Source organism: Aedes aegypti, chromosome 2, assembly GCF_002204515.2.
Source record: "Aedes aegypti strain LVP_AGWG chromosome 2, AaegL5.0 Primary Assembly, whole genome shotgun sequence".
Taxonomy (NCBI): domain Eukaryota; kingdom Metazoa; phylum Arthropoda; class Insecta; order Diptera; family Culicidae; genus Aedes; species Aedes aegypti.
The window spans coordinates 131,700,163-131,727,002 of record NC_035108.1 but is presented as its reverse complement, the minus strand read 5'-3'; the positions used below and the strand labels follow the sequence as shown (position 1 = coordinate 131,727,002).

Below are 26,840 nucleotides of genomic sequence, written 5' to 3'. Positions count from 1 at the left end.
ATGTGCGTGCCTGTCGATAGGCTTCGAGATTTTTTTTTCATGCGCCGCTGTTCCGTGCGGTAGGCTCCGTTTGTATTTATTACATTCGCGACAGCCGGAACTCACCTTACGAAGACGGTGCTCTGCTTGAACTATTTTTCTTATTATTTTATACTGTAATTTTCGTTACAATATTTTTTTTCTTATTCGATTCTGTGGCGGGGGCGATTGCTATTAAATGTTCATTCATTTTTTTTGTTTTTGTTTCTTATAATTCTCTCGACTAATTTCTCTTAGGTGTGTAAGTATGTGTTCGTCCCTTCTGCTCGTGTGACTGCATTCTTTTATCTTATTACCCTCTTCTCTCGGTTAACGCTTAGTAGAACGCAATGTTAACTGAACGAAAAAGTAAACTTAATACATTCATAATTGGTAATTCTGTGAACTCTGTTCATGCCTAGCTTTCTTTTATTTATTATTTTCTTTTAATGCTTTGCTGTAGAATTAGATAACTGTACTTAACAATTTTTTCTCATTTTTTTATGTTTTTTATAACTCTTTTTTTTGTTTCAGCTACGGTACGATTTCCTTTTTATTTGGTTTTCTGATTTTTCTTGTGTTTTATTTTATGTAAATTTTTTATCTATTTTTCAGTTTCTTCTATAAAAAACATTCAAGTTTCTTTTTTCTGCTTTTGTTCATTTTTTTATTTATCTAATATATTGTTCTTACCGTGTCTTTGTCGCAGTGATCGTAGATTTCTAATTTCCGTTTGCTCACTTCGGTCAGTTGGAGGTTCTTGGAGCAGTTTGTAGCTGTCCTGTCATGTTCGTCTTTCGTCATTTCACTGATCAGCTTGGAATTTTGAAGTTGTTTGCTATGAAATTTACTGTGGCAATAGTATTCTTAAAAAGTGTTACTAGACTATGATAAACGAACTTCACTGAAAATACATTTCATCCGTGTTTAGCATTTTTTTTTTCCAATTTATGCTTTATGAGAACGAATATTTTGAAATCTGAACAGAGTAGCACTTTTTAAAAGCTTCAACCTTATCTAATGAAAAGTTTATCTTCTCAATAGATCAGACTAAAATCTTGCTTTTGATTCAATTTTTTTAAATATTATCATAATGCTTGTGGGATGATTTGAATTCAAAAACATTAGTAATCGTTTGTATACTCAAAATTAAAAAAAACATTCGGTCGAAAATTGAATTGATCGATATTCTAGATAAGTAAGGGAGGAGTATTGTAAATCACAGTAGTCGGTAGGATCACAGTAATCCGTTCCGCCCTATATAAGTGACTCGTCAGTATTCATTGTCGATCAAAGCAAGCAAGCATATTTCAGATGTCACCCGTCGACTCCCATAGTAATCCAGTCATATAGAGTGACAACTGTCGTAAAACTCGAGTGACAGAGCTGAATCGAGTGATTTTCTCGGTCGACAGTGACTCCAGTCAAGTCAATTTGTTCAACTCGACTTATAAAATAGACCCCAAAATTTTCATTCCATTCTAGGTATGCTGTTCAGCTCCAGAAAAGTAAACATTTCTGCGCAAGAAATGGTCAAAAAGTACAGTGAGCCCCATTTGAATTGACATTTCTTTTCAATTGCGTACTGCGATCAAAGAAAAATGCTTTTCCTGTGCATTTCTTGCAAGAAATTTCCCACGCATCGAGATAGGCGATTACTTTTCTGTTGAAGTGCATACTTCCCATTAGACGTTAACCAAGTCACAAGTCTTTTACTAACTCTGCAACAGGAACGTTTGCCTACTATTTCTCCAGTTTAGTGCCTTTGAAAACGCGAGTAGGGACATTAATCGGCAATTGTGATGGCTATCTTTGGATTCCAAGGTGTTTCACCTTAAACCAATCAAAAAGAGTAAAATGTTGAAGTTATCAAAATTTTACACATGGCGAAATGAAGAATCACTATGGCTATAACTGGTACACTTTCCCTACTTCTAGTAGTATCTTCCATAAAATTTTCAAGGAATTTCTAAATGACTTCTTTCAAGGTTCCTTGTATGAGTTACCTGCAGTAATGTTCTGGCAAGCTGCAGGATGTAACTGAAAAAGAGTTGTCGATTTGGATGTTTTCAGGTAGTGAAATTATATAAAATTATTGGAAGCATGTTATTGACATTTTTTTTACATCCAAGCTGATCTAGTAGAAACTTTAAACTATGTTTGTTCTGGGTAATCAAAAGAAAGATCAAAGATGAAAAGAGCTGTTCAAGAAGTAACTGAAGATGTTTTCAAATGGAGGTTCAGCCAAAACTGAGAACTTCAATTACACAGTTAGGTAATTTTCCCATTATTGTGGTATCTAGTAAAACAGCCAACAGTCAGGCAAGGTGCATTCAGAACAAAAAGAGGGAATGTTACTACACGTGCTTTTATTGCAGTATTTTCAGCTCGCCTTTCCAATTATTGAAGCATTATGGGCATATATAATGGAGGAGCATATCGTTATAACAAGATCCTTGAACTTCCGCAATAATTGAACAAAAAAAAAAACAAATATAATTTGATACTTTGTTATGGAATTTTATGAAACTTATTGTGTTATTGCGGAAAATTTCAGGGGATTAAACATATATCTTATGATTACCAGAGAAGATAAATCCTAGTCTGACTGCATCAAACTACCACAATCATGGACGACGCTAGCAAGAAGGTCGTGGTATTCTTTCTAGAATGGAAGAACCAGGCAGTCGAAGCGTTCCAGAAATTCAAAGCTGCCACTGAACGGCAATCCGGTAAGAAACTGAAGGTTCTAAGAAAAGATAACGGTACGGAGTACATCAACAAAAGCTTCCGTCAAGTTCTGGAGCGAGAAGATATTCGGCATCAAACTACGTGCCCGTATACACCCGAGCAGAATGGTGTCTCCGAGTGCATGAACCGTACACTTGTGGAGAAAGCACGGTGCGTGCTCAACGATGCGAAGCTCAGAAAGGAGTTCTGGGCGGAAGCTGTCTCGACTGCTGCCTATCTGGTCCATCGATGTCCAACACGGTCTTTGGAAAACTTGACGCTAGAAGAGGCGTGGATGGTAAAGAAGCCGAATTTGAAGCATCTGAAAGTTTTTGGATCCAGCGTGATGACGCACGTTCCGAAGATCAAGCGGAAGAAGTAAGGAATTTTCGTTGGCTACTACGAAGACACCAAAGTATACCGAGTCTACTATCCTGTGAGTGGTGAATTTCGGATCAGCCGAGATGTTGTCTTTCTTGCGGAAGGTGTGGTAAGTGCAAGGGCGGCGTGTGGTCGCGAACCACAACAGGTGGAATTCATCGAGCTACATTTTGGGGATTTGTTGGTACCATCTAGATGTAACATGAACTCTAACTACTGATAACGACGTTATTCGTTGCAACGAGGATGTAGAATACGAGGACGCTACGGATTTAGCTGATGTTGCGCTCACGCCACAAATTTATAGACCAGCTGATGTGCAGCAAGGGTTAAGGCGCAATGGCTGGGAGCACGTTTGTCCTGGCAAGTTTAAAAATTATATTAGCTATGGGACATTTTCTGGGGAAGCTTTTTCCAACGACATGTGAGATGGACGGCCCTACAACCTACGAAGAGGTTTTGCGGCGGCCGGATCGAAATCATTAGATCCAAGCGATGAATGGAGAGCTGAGGTCATTAAGCGAGAACAAAACGTGGGTGCTGGCCGATCTACTCGAAGGCCGAAAAGCGATCTGGAACTAATGAGTGTTCAAAGCGAAGCGAGGTCTCGACGGAACTATCCAGCGTTACAAGGCTCGTCTTGTCGTCAAAGCTTGCTCGCAACGGCCGGGCTTGGACTAGATAGATGCCGTAACAGCGTTCTTGCAAGGGGAGCTGAACGATAAGGAGATCTACATGCTTCAGCTGCAGGGAGTAGAATAGAGGAACGGAAAAGTCCGCAAGAAGAATGCACTCTATGGCTTGAAGCAGTGGAATGCTCAACTGGACGGTGTTCTTAGAAAATTTGGCCTAATTCGTTTGACACTTGATCCTTGCTTGTACTGGATGATGAGCGGAGAAGAGATTATGTTCGTTACGATTTACGTGGACGATTTTCTTATCTTCACCAACGATCGGAACTTGAAACAAAAACTGAAGGCGTATTTGAGCGAGCATTTCAAAATGAGGCCAAGTACTGTTTGGGAATCCAAATCACGAGGAAGCGAGAGGAATGAAAGCTATGGCTCGACCAGGAATCGTATATCAAGGACATCATTCAACGTTTTGGCACGGCCAATTCGAAACTTGTTGCGACGCCTGCGGATCCTGCTATGAGGCTGAGCAAATCGATGGAACCAAGAAACTTTCGAGGAAATGAAGAAAATTCAGTTCAAGGAATCCGTAGGTTGTCTGCCGTTCGCAGCTCAGGTGACCCGTCCGGATATTGCCTACGCGGTGAATGCTGTGAGCCAGTTTAGTGTCAATCCGGGACAACAGCATTGGAAAGCAGTCAAGAAGATAATTCGTATTCAAGTTGCGCATTTGCTGAACTGGTTGGCTTTAGCGATACCAATTGTTGAGGATATCCAGACAACAGAAGATACACGTGAAGAAGCAGCCCATCGTTGCTTTATCATCTTGTGAGGCGGAGTACATGGCATGTCTCGCACCATCCAAGAGGCAATGTGGTGGAACACCCTACGTTCGCAGCTGTTTGAAGAAATTCCGGTACCGATAAAGTGCGACAATCAGTCTGCAATCAGCATGGCTTCGTGTAACCCTCGCATGAAGCACGCGAGTATCCGCTACCACTTTGTTCACGACAGTTTGCAGTACTATATCAAGAAGGTGATATATTCCGAAAACTGACAGCTACCTGACGACGTCATTCCTATCCACCTCGAACAAATTTGCAAAAAATAATGATCTAGTGGTCCGGAAGGTAGGGGAACTTACGTATTCTCGGCAGTCTAAGCCGATGCCACACTTCTTTTGTAATTTTCTCAGACATCAACAATACCACTTACGTGTTTCTCTGTTTACATTTATGCGCTACTCAATCCTCTATCGATTCACACTGACATGTTTATTGAAATGTTTTTGGAAACGTTTTTACAACGCTGCGAACATCTCTTATCAGTGTGACTATTGTCGGCAGCCTTATTCTCTTCGGCAGTTTTTCCATAGCAGTTCTGTTCGGCAGCTCCAAATCAGTCACATTCTGAGGCGTGCTCATTAGAATTGATGACATCTCTGGTGATATTGTTTGTTCAGTCTCGGAAATTTCGTCAGCGGAAAACTAACAGAACAAAGAATCATCTGAATGTATTCATTGGTGTGTTTTGATAGAAAAATATTGTGTATTTGGCGTTTGAAATTTGGTTTTCGATAATAGTCGAATTCGATAATAGCCGTACACGCTTTGAACTAGACTATCGAAATGCATATATTTTGCCTTATGCAAGGTGGAACGGTTATTGCAATACGAACGCTTTATATGTCGTTTCGTCGATAGGCGCGTGGTGTACGCACGGGCCTAACGATCGCAAGGTTCTTGGTTCGATTCCAGGTTGCCGCGAGAACATTTTTTTGTTTACAAAATTCGGTTTCATAAGGCAAAGCTATGGACTTCAACCCGATTTATTGTGATGAATTTTCACAAGTGGTTCCTATATATTTCGATAGTCCATTTGCCTGAGTGTAAGTTTCCCTATATGGTACGATAGGAGTGGCGCCACATGTTTACAATCAAACGGGATATTTACATCAGTAAAGAGCCTACCTTGTTAATTTTTATGTCGTGTCCAGGAACAACACCGGTTTTGTGAGTTACTTGACGTCTCGGATTAGGGAGGAGTATTTCAAATCACAGTAGTCGGTCGGATCACAGTAATCCATGCAGCGCGATATAAGTGACTGTCAGAAATAAAATTTTCATTCCATTCTAGATATGCTGTTCAGCTCAAGACAAGTAAAAATTTCTGCGCAAGAAATGGTCAAGAAGTACAGTGAGCCCCATTTGAATTGACATTTCTTTTCAACTGCGTACTGCGATCGAATAAAAATGCTTATCTTGAGCATTTCTTGCAAGAAATTTCCCACGCATCGAGATAGGCGATTACTTTTCTGTTGAAGTGCATACTTCCCATTAGACGTTAACCAAGTCACAAGTCTTTTACTAACTCTGCAACAGGAACGTTTGCCTCACGGTAGACACAACAAGGTAGGCTATTCCCACGTGTAAATAACGATTTTCCATCAAACATGTGTCGTCATTCCTATCGCCAAGCATGAGGCCTTGAGGATAGTAAAGGAGAGAAGGCCTTGCTTTCTTTTTCACTCGTTCGAGTTAGCGATAGGAATGACGTCACTGCCAAATGTCATTTTTCGGAGTATAATACCTTGCTTCTTTTTACCGTGGTTTGCCTACTATTTCTCCAGTTTAGTGCCTTTGAAAACGCGAGTAGGGACATTAATCGGCAATTGTGATGGCTATCTTTGGATTCCAAGATGTTTCACCTTAAAGCTAAGTATGCTGTTTCGCTAAAGAAAAGTAAAGAAATTTCTTGATTGAAAGGGTCAAGAAATGTCCTACAAAGAGCCCCCTTTGAAGTGACATTTCTTCTCAACTGCGTACTGCGATCAGAAAAATGTGATTTTCTTGACCATTTCTTGGAAGAAATTTTCCACGCATCGAGATAGGCGATTCCTTCTCTTGTCAGTAGCAAACCGGCCTTAAGCCAATCAAAAAGAGTAAAATGTTAAAGTTATCAAATTTTTATACATGGCGAAATGAGGAACCACTATGGCTATAACTGGTACACTTTCCCTACTTCTAGTAGTATCTTCCATAAAATTTTCAAGGAATTTCTAAATGACTTCTTTCAAGGTTCCATGTATGAGTTACCTGCAGTAATGTTCTGGCAAGCTGCAGGATGTAACTGAAAAAGGGTTGTCGATTTGAGTGTTTTCAGGTAGTGAACAAACTCCGTTAAATTAATAGAATATTTTTTTATATTAAAAAACGGATCTTTCGTCTTAAAACCATTTTGGCACGAGTGCCTCCATCTCTGTTTTTGTCTCAACTTAAAAAAAACTCGTCTAATGTCATGTCCAGTCCACGTCTTGAATTCCTGTATCTTTTGTTAATGGCGCCTAATCTGAATTGGTAAACGATAGTCCTTAAAAGTTTCCTAACCAAAGAAGTGCAATATTCCAGGTTTGGCGAAAAATTGTTGTGCTTTTTTGGAAATTACTCAAGTTGCTGCCGCATGCAACATATCAACTGGCTGTGGATAAAAGTTTTCTGAAATTTGTGGCGTGTGTATGTATGTGTTGATGTGAGTGTGGTCGTGAAATAGATTATTGCGAATCTGCGGGCGTCTTTTTCGTTCCTTTTCGTCCTACTTTCGTCTCGCAGTGTCTCTTGTTCAACTCGACTTATAAAATAGACCCCAAAATTTTCATTCCATTCTAGGTATGTTGTTCAGCTCAAGACAAGTAAAAATTTCTGCACAAGAAATGGTCAAAAAGTACAGTGAGCCCCATTTGAATTGACATTTCTTTTCAATTGCGTACTGCGATCAAAGAAAAATGCTTTTCTTGAGCATTTCTTGCAAGAAATCTCCCACGCATCGAGATAGGCGATTACTTTTCTGTTGAAGTGCATACTTCCCATTAGACGTTAACCAAGTCACAAGTTTTTTACTAACTCTGCAACAGGAACGTTTGCCTACTATTTCTCCAGTTTAGTGCCTTTGAAAACGCGAGTAGGGACATTAATCGGCAATTGTGATGGCTATCTTTGGATTCCAAGATGTTTCACCTTAAAGCTAAGTATGCTGTTTCGCTAAAGAAAAGTAAAGAAATTTCTTGATTGAAAGGGTCAAGAAATGTCCTACAAAGAGCCCCCTTTGAAGTGACATTTCTTCTCAACTGCGTACTACGAAAATGTGATTTTCTTGACCATTTCTTGGGAGAAATTTTCCACGCATCGAGATAGGCGATTCCTTCTCTTGTCAGTAGCAAACCGGCCTTAAGCCAATCAAAAAGAGTAAAATGTTAAAGTTATCAAAATTTTACACATGGCGAAATGAAGAATCACTATGGCTATAACTGGTACACTTTCCCTACTTCTAGTAGTATCTTCCATAAAATTTTCAAGGAATTTCTAAATGACTTCTTTCAAGGTTCCTTGTATGAGTTACCTGCAGTAATGTTCTGGCAAGCTGCAGGATGTAACTGAAAAAGGGTTGTCGATTTGAGTGTTTTCAGGTAGTGAACAAACTCCGTTAAATTAATAGAATATTTTTTTACATTAAAAAACGGATCTTTCGTCTTAAAACCATTTTGGCACGAGTGCCTCCATCTCTGTTTTTGTCACAACTTAAAAAAAAAACTCGTCTAATGTCATGTCCAGTCCACGTCTTGAATTCCTGTATTTTTTGTTAATGGCGCCTAATCTGAATTGGTCAACGATAGTCCTTAAAAGTTTCCTAACCAAAGAAGTGCAATATTCCAGGTTTGGCGAAAAATTGTTGTGCTTTTTTGGAAATTACTCAAGTTGCTGCCGCATGCAACATATCAACTGGCTGTGGATAAAAGTTTTCTGAAATTTGGGGCGTGTGTATGTATGTGTTGATGTGAGTGTGGTCGTGAAATAGATTATTGCGAATCTGCGGGCGTCTTTTTCGTTCCTTTTCGTCCTACTTTCGTCTCGCAGTGTCTTATTTGTGCTGTGTTCTTTTTCCTCACCTCGTCTTAGTGATAAGTTATAGGGTGTTCTTAGATAGAGATATATTTGTTTTGTTTCTTTATATGTAATAGATTTGATTTCCATTTTCGTTTTCTGTCTCTTGCGTGTTGCATAATGCCTTCTTTGTTCTGTTGTTAATGTTTTATCTTTAATTTTATCGTCACTAGTAGAATAATTGTAATCAATTATTTGTTTGTTTTTTTGCTGTATTCAATGTTTTAACCTTTTCGCAGGAAGAACGATTTCCACGGCTGTCTTCCAATTTAATACTAAGTTCTAAGTAGTAGTTGTTGTTTCGAGTGTTTTTAATGTACGTAAACTTCATGCTACGTGAACGTAGCTTCGGGTTTTCGGCGGTGAACTAAAACAAGAGGAGCTCGAAACAGTTTTTTTTTTTTTCAATATCGTCTACTGTACAATTATGGCGTCTCGGATTCGAACGAGCTCTCGTGTTCGCTACTTACTGTTTTACTCTTTGTTGTTCGTGTGATAAGGGAAAGAGATAGATAGTGTCAATTGTGAGTGTTGTGTCTGTGCCGTTGTCTTCTTTTATTGTTTATTCCTAAAAAATAGTACAAATTCAATCTATACACTCTAGGTTTTGTTTTTTTTTTCAGTGTGGACCTATTCCTCCTGTGTTTTCCACTAATAATTCTTAGATTAACATTTTTTTCTGTTCTGTTTGCATCCTTTTTCTGTTTTCTTCCCGATTCGTTTCGGTTTTTCAGAAGCATTTTCACGCTCTCTGATGTTAGGACGTCGTTCTACTTACTATTAACACTGTTAGTTTTTACTCTGCAATCTCTATAAAAATAAATTTTCGAAAATATATGCACAATAAATAGACAAAAATCAAAACTCAACAATACCGCACTTCTGGCACTAGCAGTGTAAACTTAGGATCTTTCGTAAAACTTCGGGTGGGTTTCCTCTGCATAATTTGTGTTTATTTGTTTACCATTTGACCTACACGATTAACATTACAACTTGGTGACGTCACTAGGGGTATGTTTCACTGGTTTTTCCTTCTAGACGCTCAACCATTCCGATCGTTCATTGATTATGCATAAACGATGCCCTTTATTGTTGCTGCTTTTGCTCTCCATTAGCTGAATCTTTTGGTTTTTGTTCTTCCTTATAAGTCTCAGCTTCCGTTTTAAATCTCACATTTATGTAACAAATATTGATTATAATTTCATTTGTTTTAATTACTATTTAAATGCTAAAAATATGGCTTTCGAACGTTAACAATTTTGTTTTTTATTATTATTCTTTAGGTTTTCTTTCTTTTGTGCTTCGATCGCAACCGATGACCGGAGCAAGTTTCTGATGCTGTTGTTCTCAGTATTTCGTAGTTTTTTTTTTCTGTTGGTTTGGGCCGAACGATTTGTTCCTATTCCTACTCTGGTTCTGCCTAACTGCCGTCGAATATTGGTTTGGGAGTTTCAAAAGGTTAGGGATGAACCAATCGAAGGTTCCAGCCCTAACATCGTTTGACCGCACCAGATACGGCAGAGAAGGTGAGTGCCAGGTCTTTGACGCAACAATTTACCACACAATGATTTTCAAACATGGTGACCGTTTATTCTAATTTCACTTTGCTCGATCTAAGGTTTACAATTTACGATAGGTTTGTAGGGGTGAGAGTGTGTATGTTCGCTAGAGTTGCATTCTATCGCATTCCTCACTTGTGCCGGTGTTCGTGTACTCTGATCTCGGCCGCTCACACATCAGACAAAGGAATGCGTTCACGATTTAATGAGATTTTTGTTCACAGAAACGTGAAAGTGAAGGGTTGTGATAAACAAAAGCACTCCAATCGACTTGATTTGCTATGCTTCTCAACAACGAGTATAAAAGTTAAGAAACTGTACTCTTTATGTTTGTTCTGTTTTTGGCTTCTAATTCCCTCTAGTGCATTTACCTTTCACGATTAGATAAGTAGAGTTTATTGGTGGTTTTTCTTGATTTGTTCACTAAGTTTTACAAGTCCACTGGGAGAGATCACCGCATCCCTTAGGACCTTTGTTCCGGCGTCTAAAAGGTTTACTCCCACAAAGTTCACACACGTGTTTTTGGTATGTTCAACTAACAACGACTGTTGTAAAAATTGACGGACTAATTATAATAGTAGCGACTTAAATGTACTCAAAAACCGTGTGTCTTTTTTACTGGTCGCTGGTTTCACACTACACATTGCTTCACTTCTTCCGGTGTACCTTCCGTGCTTCCTGAAGTCGACATTTTCCAATAGATTTCTGCTGATTTTTGCTCTGTCCAAACAATTCTCATCGTCATTCCGATTGGCAGCAATAGAATTACCAAGAAATTTGTCTCGAAACAAACCTTAGCCCGTGACGACGGATCCGGCTCGATGTACATCGTTCTCCACTGATTTGGTTTCGGTTTGCTGTTTGCTCCACTAAAACGCTCGAAAATAGTTTGAAACTTAACAACGGAAAAAATCGAACTCGAAAAATACTGGCTTGCTTACACGTGTTGTTTCAGCAGCTTGTAAAAACTGCTTATTTTTGTTTATCTGTTGAACCTTTTCATTTCTTATCTTCTTCTACTGTTAGCTTTCGTTTACGTCTATTAGTTTTCTCACTTTACTTAACAATTAATAATTTCTTTAATATTTCACCTAAAACTGTCCATTTTCCATTTATTATTTTGTCACTTTTTCTCGCCGTCTCCATATTTCAACTCTGAGGGTGCCATTCACGATCGCTTTGCCACTGTCAGTCATTCGTTTCCCAATTAACCCAAGGAAAAATCACCGTTTGAACCTTCTTAACCCAAGCACAGCCAATTCCCGTCATGAAAACTCACATCATCAATCGCACCCACGAAAGCACGCAAACGTCACGCTATTTTGCACTGGAAATTTTTGTTTATTTTCCTCCCCCATAACTGACGGCCTATGAACACGAACTGGACCCAAATCGATCCACGCCACGTCACAGTTCCGAAGAAAAACGATCGACCGAGTGGCACCCACGAGTTCGAGGGGAGCAGCAGCTGGTTATTAAATTTTTGTGCTTCAATCTGTTAATCATCTGTTTTGTTTTGTGTTTGTTGATGTTTGCTGTTGCTGTTGTTGCTATCCGTCGCAAATTACGATTCCTCAATAATCTCGTTTCTATCGATCAGATTCGCACTGCAAATCGGACATTTGATCGACTGAATCTCCTGTTTCTTCTCCGAGCATTTGTGCTTGAACTTTTTATTATTTTGTTTATTTGATGTTACAATTCGGGGTTTTCTGTTGTTTTCGTTTAACTCTGAGTTGGTTTTTGTTTGTTTTGCATTTTCTCGAGCAGTTCTTTTTGCTGGGCGTATTTCGGTTTCATGTCAGCGTGCCTGACGATGTTCCTTCAAGTGTGTACCCAAGTGTGTGTGAGTGTATCCGAGTGTTTAGTGATTGTGTGTTCTTCCGACTCAACCGGTTTGCGCCCAAAGGTTTTGCCTTAACTATAACCCGGCCAACTGAAGCAGGATTTTTGTCCATGCAACAAATTCGTCTAGACATCGCAACCTCATCGTCCACGAATTATTAAAGTAAGCGTTATAAATCGACTTTATACTAGTTAGTTTAATAAATGATGACGATGATGCTAGCGATGAAGCTGAAGAGGACGCCACTGTCGCCGCTGCCGTCGTCGTCGTCGTCGTAGTTCCAGTAGTCGCCGTCGATGCCGATGACGGCGCCACTGATGGAAAAGTAACAGCAGCATTAGGATTGCTGGGTGGTTGCTGTTGTTGTCGTTGAAGCAGAAGCTGCTGCGCTGATTTGCAATGTTCCGAAGGTGATGACGGGGTTGTTGCGCTTGTTATGCTCGGACACGTGGCTAATCGGGGCGGCAGCTCGCTACTGAATCGTAGCTCTTCGAGGAGGTTCCTTCTAGTACTACTGCTTTCGTCGTGGCTACTACTACTGCTACTGCTGATGGCATTCGTGCTGTTGGCAACTGGAGGTTTCCCACTAGTGGGGCTATCGTTTCTCATATCCGCCTCCGTGTAATCTTCCTCGGTGTCATCGTCGTACAGCAGTGGATCACACCTTGCACACACACCAGACTGCGGAATTGATCCACAGTAGTCGTAGCAGCACTCCGTCGGTCCGCTGTTGGATTTCAGCAGCTGTTCGCCCGTTTCTTGAATGTTCAGATCTGGAAGCAGATGAATGATGAGAATAGTGTTAGATAACTCAAACAAATTACACAGTATGAGAACGTCTATAAATTATATCCTGAAAAAGAAACCATCTTCTATACTCCTTATTTTTTTTTTGTATTGAGAAAACGTTTTAGAGAAATACTGTCGAAAATCGTTTTCAGATCCCCCCCCTAAAACCCCGCAAACGAACTCGTGGGAAGTTATCAAGCAGGTTTCATTTACGGCCGCTTGAAAAAAAAGATCGATTTTATTCCAGCAGCATCCAGAGATATTGAATTTAAAGACATTTTTTGCAGAAAAGTCTACTGTGCAGTGGCTTATGGTAGATGTGCTAATTTTTTTATAAGAATGGTGGATTCCAGTTGAGGATCAGGAATCTTGGAGGGCACTCTAAGATTCCAGAAAGGTTGTTTAGAATGCAATGTGAGTTCTACGTTTTGATGGGATTTTTGAGATTTCAATGGAAATTCCTGTGGGAGTTCCGGTTTTATGGTGGGTAGGGGAAGACGGGGTAAGACCGCCCGCCTAAGCAATTTAATTCATATGTCAAAATCAAGAATCAATAAATCCTTTTTCGACGCAGCATGTCGAATTGAAGCCTTAGGCATGATCAAAAAATATCACAGGTGTTGTATTTCTAAAAAATATTTATTTTTTGAAGCTTTAAAAAAGTGATGTCTTATCACGATTATTTTTAGCGACGGGGTAAAACCGCCCACCCACGGGGTAAGAGCGACCACCACGATTTTGCGAAAAAATATATCAGTTCCCTGTGATTCTAAAAAGTATAATGTTTTATGAATTCTACATTGATAAACGTGGATACTGAATCAGTTTTAGGATTAATTATTCCTAAAAACTTGAATATATACTTATTAGTACCTTGAAACATCCATATTTTGGAAAAACTATGCGAATTTAGCTTGTATTTTTCAAAAAATTGATGTCATTTCACTTGAACAGTAATATACAACGTAGTTACAACTTCTAAAATGGTTTACACAGTTATTTGGTATAAATCAGGGGTGGCGGTCTTACCCCGTCAACAGTGGTCGGTTTTACCCCGCTTGCGCAATTTTCACAACTATGGCCTTATTTCAAAGCATAATATTTACAATTCATATTTCACTTCACCGAAGCATAGTTCACATTTCTGTTAAAGCATACACGGGTAATTTGTTATGTTTTACCAAAAAAATCCCTTCCGAAATCCTTAAGTGAGCGTCTGTTAAATTTAGATCAAATTCACTATCGACAAGCAGAAGCTTTGTTTTTGACATTTGTTATGAAAAATTTGATGTAAATATCACACTAAATGCTCCGGAATGTCAAAAATCTTGTGTTCATTGAAAGTGCTTGATGAACTTTTAAGAAAATTGTCATTTTCATGCCAAACTGAAGGTGGTCCGTCTTACCCCGGCGGGCGCTCTTACCCCGTCTTCCCCTATAACAAGACTTAGGCCAGATATTTAGATATTCTTGGATTCCAGTAGGAATTCTGAAATACCTATGGAATCTCTGTATTTCCGATAAAACCTCAGATGTATTGAAGAAACCTACGATTCTGGACGAAATTATGGTAGCAGTTTTTAGGTTCTGGTTGAAATTCATGATTTCAACGACAATTCCCATGGAATTTCGGTTCTCTGGGTCTCCGATTGGAATGCTGTGATTCTGGTGGGAGTACCTTGAAAGCAATTCTGGGATTACAGTGAGTGGGAATTCTGAGATTTTGAGAAGATTCTGGAGGGATTTCTGCAAATTCTGTAAAAAAAAATCGAGGATTCCTATAATAATTCTGCGGCTTTGATGAAAGTTTTTGGAGTCTAATAAGAATTCTGTATTGGAGGCTACAGAAAGCATTCAGGTTTTTATGGCGAATATTAGGATTTTTTTTGAGCAGAATGCTTGATTCCAACTGGTGATAAAAATTCCGGCACGAATTATGGGCATCAAGTTGGAATCCTTGGATTCCGATTAGAATTCTTTGATTTCGGTGGGAGTTCTGGGTGTTCAGTGGGAATTGAGAGTTTATGAGAAGTATTCTGAAATTAAGGTGATTCAATGCTCACTATATATGATTTTTTTTTATGGAATTCTGGATATCCTAAGAGCACTCTGGAACGTTTGAGAGAAACTAGAGGTTCCAGAGAGAATGATGCGGTTTCAAAAGGAATCTAGTTATTTTGGAAAGAATTATGGAATATTGTGGTACTTTGATGGAAATTCCATCGTTCAAGTTGCTTTCCACCTTGGAGAATAATTTCAATTATCTCGGTGAGGACTGCTACAAAATAAATAATAAGTAATAACATTTTTATGTGATTCAAAACCGAGGAATTTCTGGCAGATTAAATGGAAACTTCATAAACGAGATTTCTTGAGTAATATGTGCATATTATTTTTTTTTTACGTATCGCGATGAAATATTTGTTAGATTGGTTCATTTATGCATCAAATACTCACCTCGACAGAGAAACGTCGGTTCGCCGGCATACTGGGTTGGTAACGCTGGCGCCCGATCACCCGGCAGCATATACGGACACTTTTGCTCCACAGTTTGACATACATCTAGACACGGTCGTATTCGTACTCGTTGCGTTTTTCGGCGTGAACTGCAATGAATCATGGGAAGAAACAGAGAGAAGACCTCTGGTTAAACACTGTGAATCTACCCGATAAACATCGGAGCTTCTGCTGTATAGTTTGTAGCAGCGCCTAGCAAAACACCGGAGAATTGAATGTTGGTGCCCATTTTCTGGGCTATTCAAGCGATGAGTGGACATGATTACGAATGGTAATCACTAGCAGTAAAACTTAAGCCATTGAAAGCACGGCCAGGGCTCGTCCTCGCTGATCGTCTTGCTCGTATTATGTCTTAATAATGTGTCCCGAGCAGATGAGAGGAAATTTAATTCGGCGCCGTAAAAAAGCGGCAGATCATTATTCAGCTTTATTGCAAAAGTTGTTCTTGGCTCTTTCACCGCACAACGTTTGCCCTTGCCGGAGGGAGAATTCTGCCACAGTTATCATCAACAAACACTACAGACTTCTGTACTTCTTCTGGTCGGATTCAATCTTCATAGTTAGAACTGTTCTGACTCTGCCCCATAGTTTTCTTTATCGGTTACAGTTCTGTTCCAGGTACGTATGTATCTGTTGAATAACTTATAGTATCTTTAGGAGTCAAGAAAAGTGATTCTCTTCAATGCTCAGCGGTATTGAAACATGACTAGCTACTATCCATCCTTTCTATTCTAATTGATTCGTTCGAAAAGCTAGCTTTACCACTCAATAAACACTCCATTTCGCTCCAGTATGCATTGGCAAAAGGGCTACTACTGGCCTTATTCTATGGGAGGCACTTCATTTCATCAGGGTCGTTACAAGGGATAGAAGTATATTCCTTACCGTATCGTTTAAGCATCACCATTTGTACATGTCTTCTTGTGGGCAAGCCTCTCGTTCTGCTTTCGTTATCTACAACCCTCATCTGAACAACCAGTAGTGGTGGACAACGCACTAATTTATTCATTCGTGTGCAATTGGCGATAAAAAATGGCTCCCTTTCGTATCTCATCCACAAGGGTCCGGTTTTATGGAGCACAAATAGGAGCCATGGTGCTCCCCAGACTGTTATGATCAGAAAAAAAAACCTCCGTCAAATCTGTGCTCACCGGTCGTTTTCTATGGCTAACTATCATGTCTGGGTAAAATTAAAAATTAAATCGTGGAGCGTGAAATTACACTTTTGATGGTATAAGTACAGATATTCAGAGGAAGTTAGAGATGTTTTCAAAAATAAAAACGAAATCTATTTATTGTTCATTGGTTCAAGTGCTTTTAAACAATTACAGCACAAGCGGTAAACAGATCTGGCTAAGATAGCCGTAGCAGCAAAGGCGCAGCTATTCAGCAAGACCAAACTAACGTTTGTGGAATTAAATCGAGGATTTTTCCGTAAAAGATTTTTTTTTCGGCATCCCAGGGCATAGAGTACTTTCGAACCTGCCACACGATATACACATGGCAAAATTTAGAACCAAACGCTTAAGTTTAGACCAGAAACACATATTTACTCAATTTTTTAATGTGATTCGTTGGTTTAAGTCCAAAAAACATTTTTTACGGTTTTTGAGATTTTGTCACACCTCTTTGTTTAAACTCAAATATTGGGTGTACTTTGTTTTCCGTGTCCCTTCCGAAATGTCAGATAGGAACAACCCCAGTGTTAAAACTGAACCCCCTGTGGCGTTTTTGTCAACTAGGTGAAAGTCCAACATGATCAAAAGTGTGAAGGTTCATATTTGGTCCAATTTTTATAGTCGTTATTTGAACGAGAAAAATTATTAAAGTAGTTGAAATAACATGCTCTTTCGTGTTATCAAATAAAAACAAGATTTCATTAGAAGGTTTAGGACCGCATTGGCAAAGAAAGCTCTCAGTTAATGATTGTGGAAGTGCTCATAAGAACTGCTGAGAAGTAGCCTCTGTCTCGGTTGGGATGTAATACCAGAAAGAAGTAGAATCAGAATTGAACAAAAACTTAATAAGGAGAACTCAGTAATACATACTTGAAAGATGCTTCACATGGCTTGATTTTACATATCTTATTTAGAAACCAAAATCTTTTTGATTCAACTCACCCAAGAAGTTACAAGTTCATTAGCTAGAAATTGGAAACAGAAATTTAACAACTTGTAATACATTTAAAAAATAAATGTAAAACATAGTAGGTAAATACAGGTAGATTTTGTGAAATGTTCAGTTTCGATAAGTTGTGCTGCGCCATAGTTGGCTACTATATTGGGCCACCAGAAAGAGGTTTAAATACCTAACAAATTGAAGAAATCTCTGTATGTTTATTTTCCAATCAGTCGCATGATGTGCCTGTCAAGTTTTGGATTGGTTGTAATATATCTGTAAGCATCCTAGTGGATGCAAAGAAAAGCAATCTTACTGCAGGAGCTACACAAGTTTCTACAGTGTTTAATTGTTAACACTTCAATTCATGATATGTATGCTTATATTATAGAAGCTTTAATTTTTAAAACCTGTTACGGGAAAAGATTGCGAATTCGACGGACAACGATCGGACACTGGCCTACGACACTTTCGGACACGTGTGGGAGAGCTTCGATTACGGTCAAACTTGGTTTGACCGACAAACTAGAACTTTTCGGACCGCGAAACTTCGAGAGATGTGGAACGCGCACTTCACTTCACGATGGCTTTTATTAGACTAACTTTAGGGTACTTTCTGTTGGTTATCTGTCTAGCGTTCACGAATGTATGTGTTCAATTGCAAAATCACAATAGGGATCAAGGTATATATGTTATTAGGGTAAGTATGTTTATACAATTCTGGGTGTTTAATTTTAGGTTAGTAATTACAGATGCTGCCCTCAACATGCCGGCCACCGTTGAAACCGTCCGTTTCAACCAACTACCGCGTCGCTAGTTGACGATAGAAGCGAGGTTTTCTCCTCTTCATCGTCGGAGTCGATTGGTAAAACGGCGATCTCGGTGATAGCCCGTTTGTATTCTCCCGAAGCCGTCTTGACTACAACGACACGGACTCGGCCGTCTGAACCAGCAATGGTTTCTACGATGCGACCAAGAGGCCACTGTAGCGGAGGGTAGTTTTCATTCTTCAGTAGTACTAGTTGACCCTTCCGAACGTCTACGGATGGGCGTCTCCACTTGCTGCGTTGATGTAGCTGGCTAACGTAGTCCCGTGACCAGCAGCGCCACAAGTCCTGGACCGAGCGTTGCATCTCCTGGAAACGGGTGATGCGATTAGGCGACTTCTGAAGCAAATCCGGTTCGGGAATGGAGACAAGAGGCTCTCCAATCAGGAAATGCCCAGGAGTTAGGTCGGACAGATCATCGGGAGAATCGGAAATGGGAACGAGGGGACGGGAGTTAAGGACAGATTCAATCTGGGCTACGACAGTTAGGAGCTGGTCCATGGAGAAAGCCTTTTGTCCCATAATACGACGAAAGTGATACTTAAATGATTTCACTCCAGCTTCCCAAATGCCTCCAAAGTGTGGAGAGCGTGCAGGAATGAAGCGGAAGGTGATTCCATTTCCGGAGCAGTAATCGCCCCATTCCGGTGACTTGAACTGCAGCTGGAACTCCTTTCGCAGTTGTCGGAGCTCGCGATCGGCACCGACGAACGTAGTCGCGTTGTCACAATGCAACTCGAGAACACGACCGCGACGCGCCACGAAGCGTTTGACTGCGGCGATGCAAGCGACGGACGACAGATCCGGCACAACTTCGAGGTGTACGGCCTTCACCACCAAACAGACGAACAGCGCGACGTAAACCTTTACCGACGTACCTTTCCCAATTAGCGGACGAACGTAAAACGGCCCACAGTAATCCATCCCAGCGTAAGTGAAGGCTCGGGCCGGTTTGAGGCGAACTGATGGCAACGGTGCCATAATCTGACTTGTGGGTTTTGGATTGCATCGGAAACAGGTAACGCATTGACGAACAACCTTACGAGCCAAGTCTCTACCCCGAAGTGGCCAAAAGCGTTGACGAATTGTAGCGAGTAACAGCGAAGGTCCACCGTGAAGAGTCTGCAAATGTACGGACCTTGCAATCAACCAGCTAAGTTTATGGTTTGCTGGTAACAGAATCGGATGACGTGTGTCGAAAGGGGCATTCAGCTTCTTCAGCCGTCCATCAATCCGAAGAAGTCCGAATTCGTCTATGAAAATATTGAGATTCTTGAGTGGAGATTTCGATGCGATATTAGCAGTACTGTCTGACTTATTGCGGCTATACAAGCCTATTTCTGTCGGAAATTCCTGGCGCTGGGCAAGACGAATCATTGACTTCAGTGCAAAATCCACTTCTTCAGGCGACAGTGATGAAAAAACTCGTTGATTCTTGGGAAATTTGCAGTTGTTTCGGAATCGAAAGCAGTAAGCGACGATTTTTATTAGCTTGGCTACTTCAGAGAATTCGCTGAAGATGGATGCATCTTCGCTCATCAAAGGTAGGGATACCAACGGACGCATCTCTTCTTCCACTTCCGACTTGGTCGGCATCAAAACCGCACACTTTGGCCACTGTTCGACGGGGGATGTGAGAAACGCTGGACCATGCCACCACAGCTTGTCTGTAAGGATCTGGCTTGCAAGCATTCCTCGGGAGATGTGGTCAGCAGGGTTCAAATCAGTCGGTACGTGCATCCACGTTGAATTCTTCGACAGCCGCTGAATCTCCGCGACTCGGTTTGAAACAAAGACCTTCCAGGAATTCGATCTGGATTTGATCCAGTGAAGTGCGATAGACGAGTCAGTCCAAAACGTGACTGACGCATCGATATTAGTATTAGCCAGGAGATTATCCACCAATTGACTTCCGAGGAGAGCTGCACAAAGCTCCAAGCGTGGAATTGACTGTCCACGTAGAGGTGCGACACGCGACTTCGATGTGAGTAGATGCGAATGGAGCTGGCCTAGCTCATCCGGCGATACGATGTAGACACAACATCCATAGCCTTTCTGTGAGGCATCGCAGAAGCAGTGGATCGTATATTTGTGTTGAGTGTTCCACAGTACCCTCCTCGGGACTACCAGCTGTTGAAGCTGTTTGATGTCAGCACGGTAATTTCTCCACCAGGTTGCCGACTCTTCTGCAAGCTCAGAATCCCACGACAAGTTAGCTGCCCAGAGAGACTGAATGAACATCTTGGCGTTAACGACCACTGGTCCAAGAAGTCCGAGTGGGTCGAAAAGTTGGGACATCTCTGAGACGACAATCCTTTTAGTCACGACGGGAAGATCTGGTAGAGTAGGGACCTTGAACTTGAAAACGTCCCGTTGGGGGAACCATAACAATCCCAAGGTTTTGATAGCTTCCGAGCGATCGAGCTCCAATTCTGCAGAGGTTTCCCAAAGTTCTTCAGGAATGTGGATGAGAACTGTTTTGTAGTTCGAAGCCCACTTACGGAGTACGAAACCGCCGAATTTCATCATCTCACTAAGCTGCTTACAAGTTTCAGCCATTTTGTCGTGATCGTCGTGTCCGGTAATAACGTCGTCTACGTAGGTGCCTTTCAGTATCACTGGCACCGCCAGCGGGAAGCGATGACCTTCATCGTTGGCTAACTGGATTAAGACTCGAGCAGCATGAAACGGCGAACTTGCAAGACCGTAGGTGACGGTTTTTAACTGATACGTGCGGATCGGTTCAGTTGAACTTCCACGCCAGATGATTTGTTGGAATTTACGGTCATCTGGGTGGACCCAAATCTGCCGGAACATTTTCTCTGCGTCGGCTGTTATGACGAAGCGAGGCAGACGAAAATTAACGACAGTTGAAAAGAGCGCAGGCTGAACAGTAGGTCCGACGTATAGAGCCTCGTTCAGCGATAGTGAGGCAGCTCCACGACAGGAACCGTCGAATACCACACGGGTTTTGGTGGTCGAACTCTCTGGACGCTGGATGGCATGGTGTGGGAGGAAAAACTGTGGGTTACGCGACGCGACGGGAGCCAACTCCATGTGACCCAACCTCTCATACTCCTCCATGAACTCCGTATAACTGTGACGCAGACCTTCATCGACGGCAAACCTTTTTTCCATTTGTTGGAATCTTCGGAGCGCAGTGGTGTGCGAATCTCCAAGCATTGACAGTTTTTCTTCCTTGAGAGGAAGACGAACAACATAGCGACCTGAATTGTCACGGGCGACAGTGCTTTGGAAGTGATCTTCGCAGTGTTGTTCATCTGGAGTGTATGCTTTACCTGTATCGAAGTTCTCGATTTCCCAAAATCGCTGAAGCTGGGTATCGAGCCGATCTTCAACGCAGATGTTGCAGGACTGCATGTTTGTGGTATCGGGTGTTTGCTGTTCTAGTTTCCCACAGACGATGTATCCAAGAACCGTTTTCTGCCACGTCCGATACCCAGAGGCGATCGAAATTTGATCGTGCTCTAGAAGATCGAAGAACAGGGCAGCTCCGATGATGATGTCCACACCTTGACTGATGTTGAACTGTGGATCAGCGAGAGGAAGATTCTTAGGGATTTTCCAGCGCGAGACGTCGATGTGGTGACTGGGCAATGCAACGGTTAACTTCGGCAATACTAGGCAGTCTAATTGAGCAGTGTAGGTTTCGAAACGAGATTTTAGCGATAGTGTCACAGCATAACGCGCATTAACGACGGATTGTCCGATCCCACTGACCGGTGAATTCAGCATTGTTCGCTTCAAACGGAGTTTTTGACACAGTGATTCAGAGATGAAACTTGGCTGTGATCCACTATCCAAGAGGGCTCTGGCGCAAACATACTGGTTATCTGCATTTTTCACTTTTATCATTGCTGTTGACAGAATGACCGTTGACTGACGAGGTTGGGTAGTAACATCTGCACTTTGGCAGGAAGTGGATGGAGAATTGGCAACGAAATCAACCGACGAACTTGGGAAAGGATTACCGCGCGACGACTTCGAACGAAACGACGACGAGACAGGTGGTGAGGCAACGGCGAGCTCTACCGAAGGAGAGCTTTCGACAACGTTCGGAACGGAATGCGACATTTGACACGATTGCGAATTGCTTGCTTCAGTGGATCCACTTGATGTTGTTGCTGGTTGAGAACCAGGAACTGACGAAAACGATGGCAGATGTAGTAACGAATGATGTTTCCTTGCACAACTTTTACAGGAACCGCTGGAGCAACTCTTCGCTTGATGTGTTCCCTTCAGACAGTTAAGACACAGGCCGTGCTTCTTCGCAACTTCGAACCGTTGATGAGGAGAGAGCGTTCGAAATTGTTCACACTGGAACAGGAAATGTGCCTGCTTGCAGCTGACACATTTGGGAAAATTGTCCGAAGTAACGTGGGAAACGATTCGTGATTTGGGACGTTTTATCTCGGATTGGGTATTTGCCGAATGGGAGAGCTTAAGGGTTTGAATAACACGCGATCTTCTGTGGATAAACTCTAGAAGTTCTTGAAACTTCGGGTATTCGCCATCTTCGGAAACCTGTGTTTCCCACTCACGGAGTGTAACGGGGTCGTGACATTGGCTCAAACGCTCGACCAGAAAAGAATTCCAGTGGTTCTCAGCCCCTTCGAGTTTATCCAGCAGCTGTACGTGACGATTGAATTCGTCGGCAAGATCTGCAAGACCCTGCGCAGATTCTTTCCTCAGTGAAGGAATCGAAAGCAATGCAGACATGTGTCGCTTCACTAATAAGCATGGATTTTCGAAGCGTTCCTTCAACAGATTCCAAGCTACGAGATAGTTATTGGCTGAAATCTCGAGCGAAGAAATGATGCGAGCTGCTTCGCCAGAAAGCGCAGCACGCAAATAGTGCATTTTCTGTACTTGCGTAAGCTGCACGCTCGTATGAATGAGCGAGACAAACAGATCGCGAAACGAAACCCAATCGTCGAGATTCCCAGAGAACTCATTCAGTTTGATTTCTGGCAGACGAACGCACGACGAGATCGGTACTGACGAAGAGATTGGTTGTACGGGAGTTGGGGGTGCTGCAGGTTGTTGCGGGGGCATTTTACTTTGTAACGACGCTTTCAACTCGCAGTAAAGAGTTTGGAAATCTTCCCGCTCTTGCTGAAACCCTTCCTGTACATCCTCCAAAACTTCAATTTCTTCCTGAGTTTCCTCAAATTCACGCCACAACGCATCAAGGTGTTGGACGCGAATAGGCAATTGATCTTGCTTGGTTGCATCAAATTCGTCATTGAACTTTTTGATGACATTCGCGGAACCCAAAATGTTTGTCCGCCGACGGTAAAGAAGTTTTAACTTTGTTTGCTTGGCGGTCGCCTTCTCAGTAGGCATCATTTTATCGCACCGTTCACCGAAAAAAGAAATCAAGTACCTGTGTTTTCCGCTACTGCTGCTACCTTACCACAATCTCCCCTTTGGGCGCTGAGTACCTCTCGTCCGGCGCACGCTGCACGGAGACTCTTGATGATGACGACGAAGCGATGATGGTTATGCCGATAGGGCACACTGCTGCTTCTGGAGCAATCAACAACGAGATGACGACGGCGACGACGAAGATGATGATGGGGATGGTGTGCTACCGATGAGGAGCACAGCCAGCACGCTGATGGTGATGACCGGTCAGCGGCTACGACGACGATGACGACGAGATGATACGATGACGATTCGATCAGCTATGAGCCAGATCCGAATCGTAGGAACAATGGAGCGACGAGATAACCTCTGAACACGTGGTGATGAGGTTAGGTTCGCTATTCTTGCAACCTCCTCCCGGGTTTCGGCACCAAAATGTTACGGGAAAAGATTGCGAATTCGACGGACAACGATCGGACACTGGCCTACGACACTTTCGGACACGTGTGGGAGAGCTTCGATTACGGTCAAACTTGGTTTGACCGACAAACTAGAACTTTTCGGACCGCGAAACTTCGAGAGATGTGGAACGCGCACTTCACTTCACGATGGCTTTTATTAGACTAACTTTAGGGTACTTTCTGTTGGTTATCTGTCTAGCGTTCACGAATGTATGTGTTCAATTGCAAAATCACAATAGGGATCAAGGTATATATGTTATTAGGGTAAGTATGTTTATACAATTCTGGGTGTTTAATTTTAGGTTAGTAATTACAGATGCTGCCCTCAACAAAACCATAAGTCTTGAATTTTTGAATAGTAGGTATTACTGAAACTTATTTGAAACCTGAATCTAAACTCATAAGAGATCCACACCCTCATTATTGTTTACGACGGATTCAGCTTTCAATCGAATCCTATTCGTTAGAATCCACGGCTCGCTTAATTTTGCTGGCGTAAACGAGAATGCAAAACGGATTTCGATCGAATGAACATTCGAATGTAAACAATAATCAGGATGCTAATCATTTTTGTTTGTTGTTATGATCTACTAGATGGAGCATGTGGTGAAGTTGCTATCATCATTCATACAGCCATTCTATGGAGAACCGATCTAGTTTTAGTTTATCATAGTTTTATATTTTTTCTTAAAAGTAGCTTTCATTCCATAAAAAAAATATGGAAAATCGGTTGAGCTGTTCAAAAGTTATGATTTTTTTTTAAATAAAAAACCTAATGCGCTGAGACCTACAGTATGTGCCGGTAAAAAATGACTTATTTTAAATTTTCAAAAAAAAAAAATATATCTCAAAAACTTAAACACATACATAGCTGAAAATTTGACTGTAAACGTAAAATTTTCTGAATTTTCAAGAAAAAATGAGAACATCAATAGTCCCTTTTGTCGCGAGGCCTACAAAACACGAAAAAATGGAAATTATAGATTCATATAAAAAAAAAACAATTTTTGTGAAATTTCATATTTTTCTTGAAAAATCAAAATCTTAGAGCTTCCATTCCGTCCAATAAAATTGAAAATCGATCTAGCGGGTCAAAAGTTATAATTAAAAAAAAAAAACAAAATCGCGATTCCTTTGGTCACGCTATTTCGGAAATTGTCACCCTAATCAAAAATCCCAAAAACATGTGGATCCTTATTTCGGATGAGAAACAAAATAGCAAATTTTCACGGAATTCGGTGACCCACTAGATCGATTTTTCATGGAATGGCTGTATAGGCGTATAAAACATCAACTTTTTTGTCATTTGAACCCAAGGTTTTTGAAACCTTAGGTGTGTCTGTTGAAACACAGCCAGATACATTTGCTTTCATAGCTGTCTATTTGCCTTTTTATTACACTGGTTTGATTAAAAATGATTTGCGAAAATCGACACGCAATAAGTCAAAAAAATGTGGCATTAGCGACATAAATGCAAAACATTGTTCATAAAATAATTTTCCAACAGCAGAATTAATATCGATGAGTGCTTGTCAGGATATTTCTCAATTCAATAACTCCACTTTCTATTATTTACGATCCGACCAGAATACATATAAAATATATATCTATACTCCTTATTTTTGAAGAATAAGAAGATGAGTATACGTAAATTCAACATTTTGAGTATACGTAAATTCAACATGTTGAAAAACTCATTCTACTCCTTAAAATCAAGATGGCGTCAAAATTTAAGATGACCGCGTGATTTTTTTCACATACATTAATGCTCTTATTCTTCACCCGACTCGAAGAACACATCAACGATTGAAAACTTTATTATACAAAAAAATATGATTGCAGTGATAGCATTCGTCATATACATCAAAATCGTGAGACGTGAATTATAAAACCGTTAATCTCATAGGGTGAATATCATCGCTCACCTAGTTTTGATAGCCTATCTTACTCAGTTTTTTCTAAGCTTTCTAATGGTGACCTCATAGTTCAAAACAATCGGTGCGCAGTTTTTCTGAATAAATTCTAAATGACGGCCAAATTCAAAATGGCAGCCAAATTTTTTAGTTTCAAATAAAAGCCTCCTTCCTCTATACGATGCTACAAAGTTAGCTATGTTATTATTATGATTATTATTATTTATTAACGAACCTTTACCTTCGTCAGGGCATTGGTATCGGAGTTTGCTATGTATTCCAAGGGAAGTATGAGACATATCACGCGAAGAAATATTTGAGATTTTTCAAAAAATAGACCTCTTCGCAAATTGTCTAGTTAAGTGGCGTACGAAGGGTCCATCAATTTGAGAAAACCGAAAGGATTACCCTTTAAATTTAGTATATACACTCCCGTGCATAAGTTTGGGTTCACCTCCTAAAAATCATTCAAAGTGTCCAGTCCATATCTCTCTGATTATACGTTCAATTGAAACTCTCTAAGCCGCATTGGAAAGGCGAAGAGTTATTCTTACTTCGTATGTATTTTTCCAAAAACATTCTTTGAACTTTGTATACTTAATTTTTACTCAAAGTTGTGACATTTTCCAAAAAACACACTGAAAATACAAAACTAATTTCTTCAGCATTGGATCGACCAAAATTGTAAAACAAGGTGTCATTAGAATCGTAATCTTATATTCTT

At 40.8% G+C, this 26,840-nt stretch overlaps 1 protein-coding gene across 2 annotated transcripts in view; it reads right to left on the bottom strand.

Annotated features, from left to right (window-relative positions):
- Positions 1 to 8,657: 8,657 nt before the first annotated feature.
- The window catches only part of LOC110676026, a 217,585-nt gene continuing 199,402 nt past the window's right edge, over positions 8,658 to 26,840 (bottom strand). For both annotated transcript variants that reach the window (XM_021842385.1, XM_021842386.1), the window contains 2 exons: positions 15,350 to 15,498; positions 8,658 to 12,876 (listed from right to left, as the gene is read on the bottom strand). In XM_021842385.1, coding sequence (XP_021698077.1) covers positions 12,179 to 12,876; positions 15,350 to 15,498 — 847 coding nt within the window. In that variant the 3' untranslated portion in view covers positions 8,658 to 12,178. The remainder of the gene's footprint in view (positions 12,877 to 15,349; positions 15,499 to 26,840) is intronic.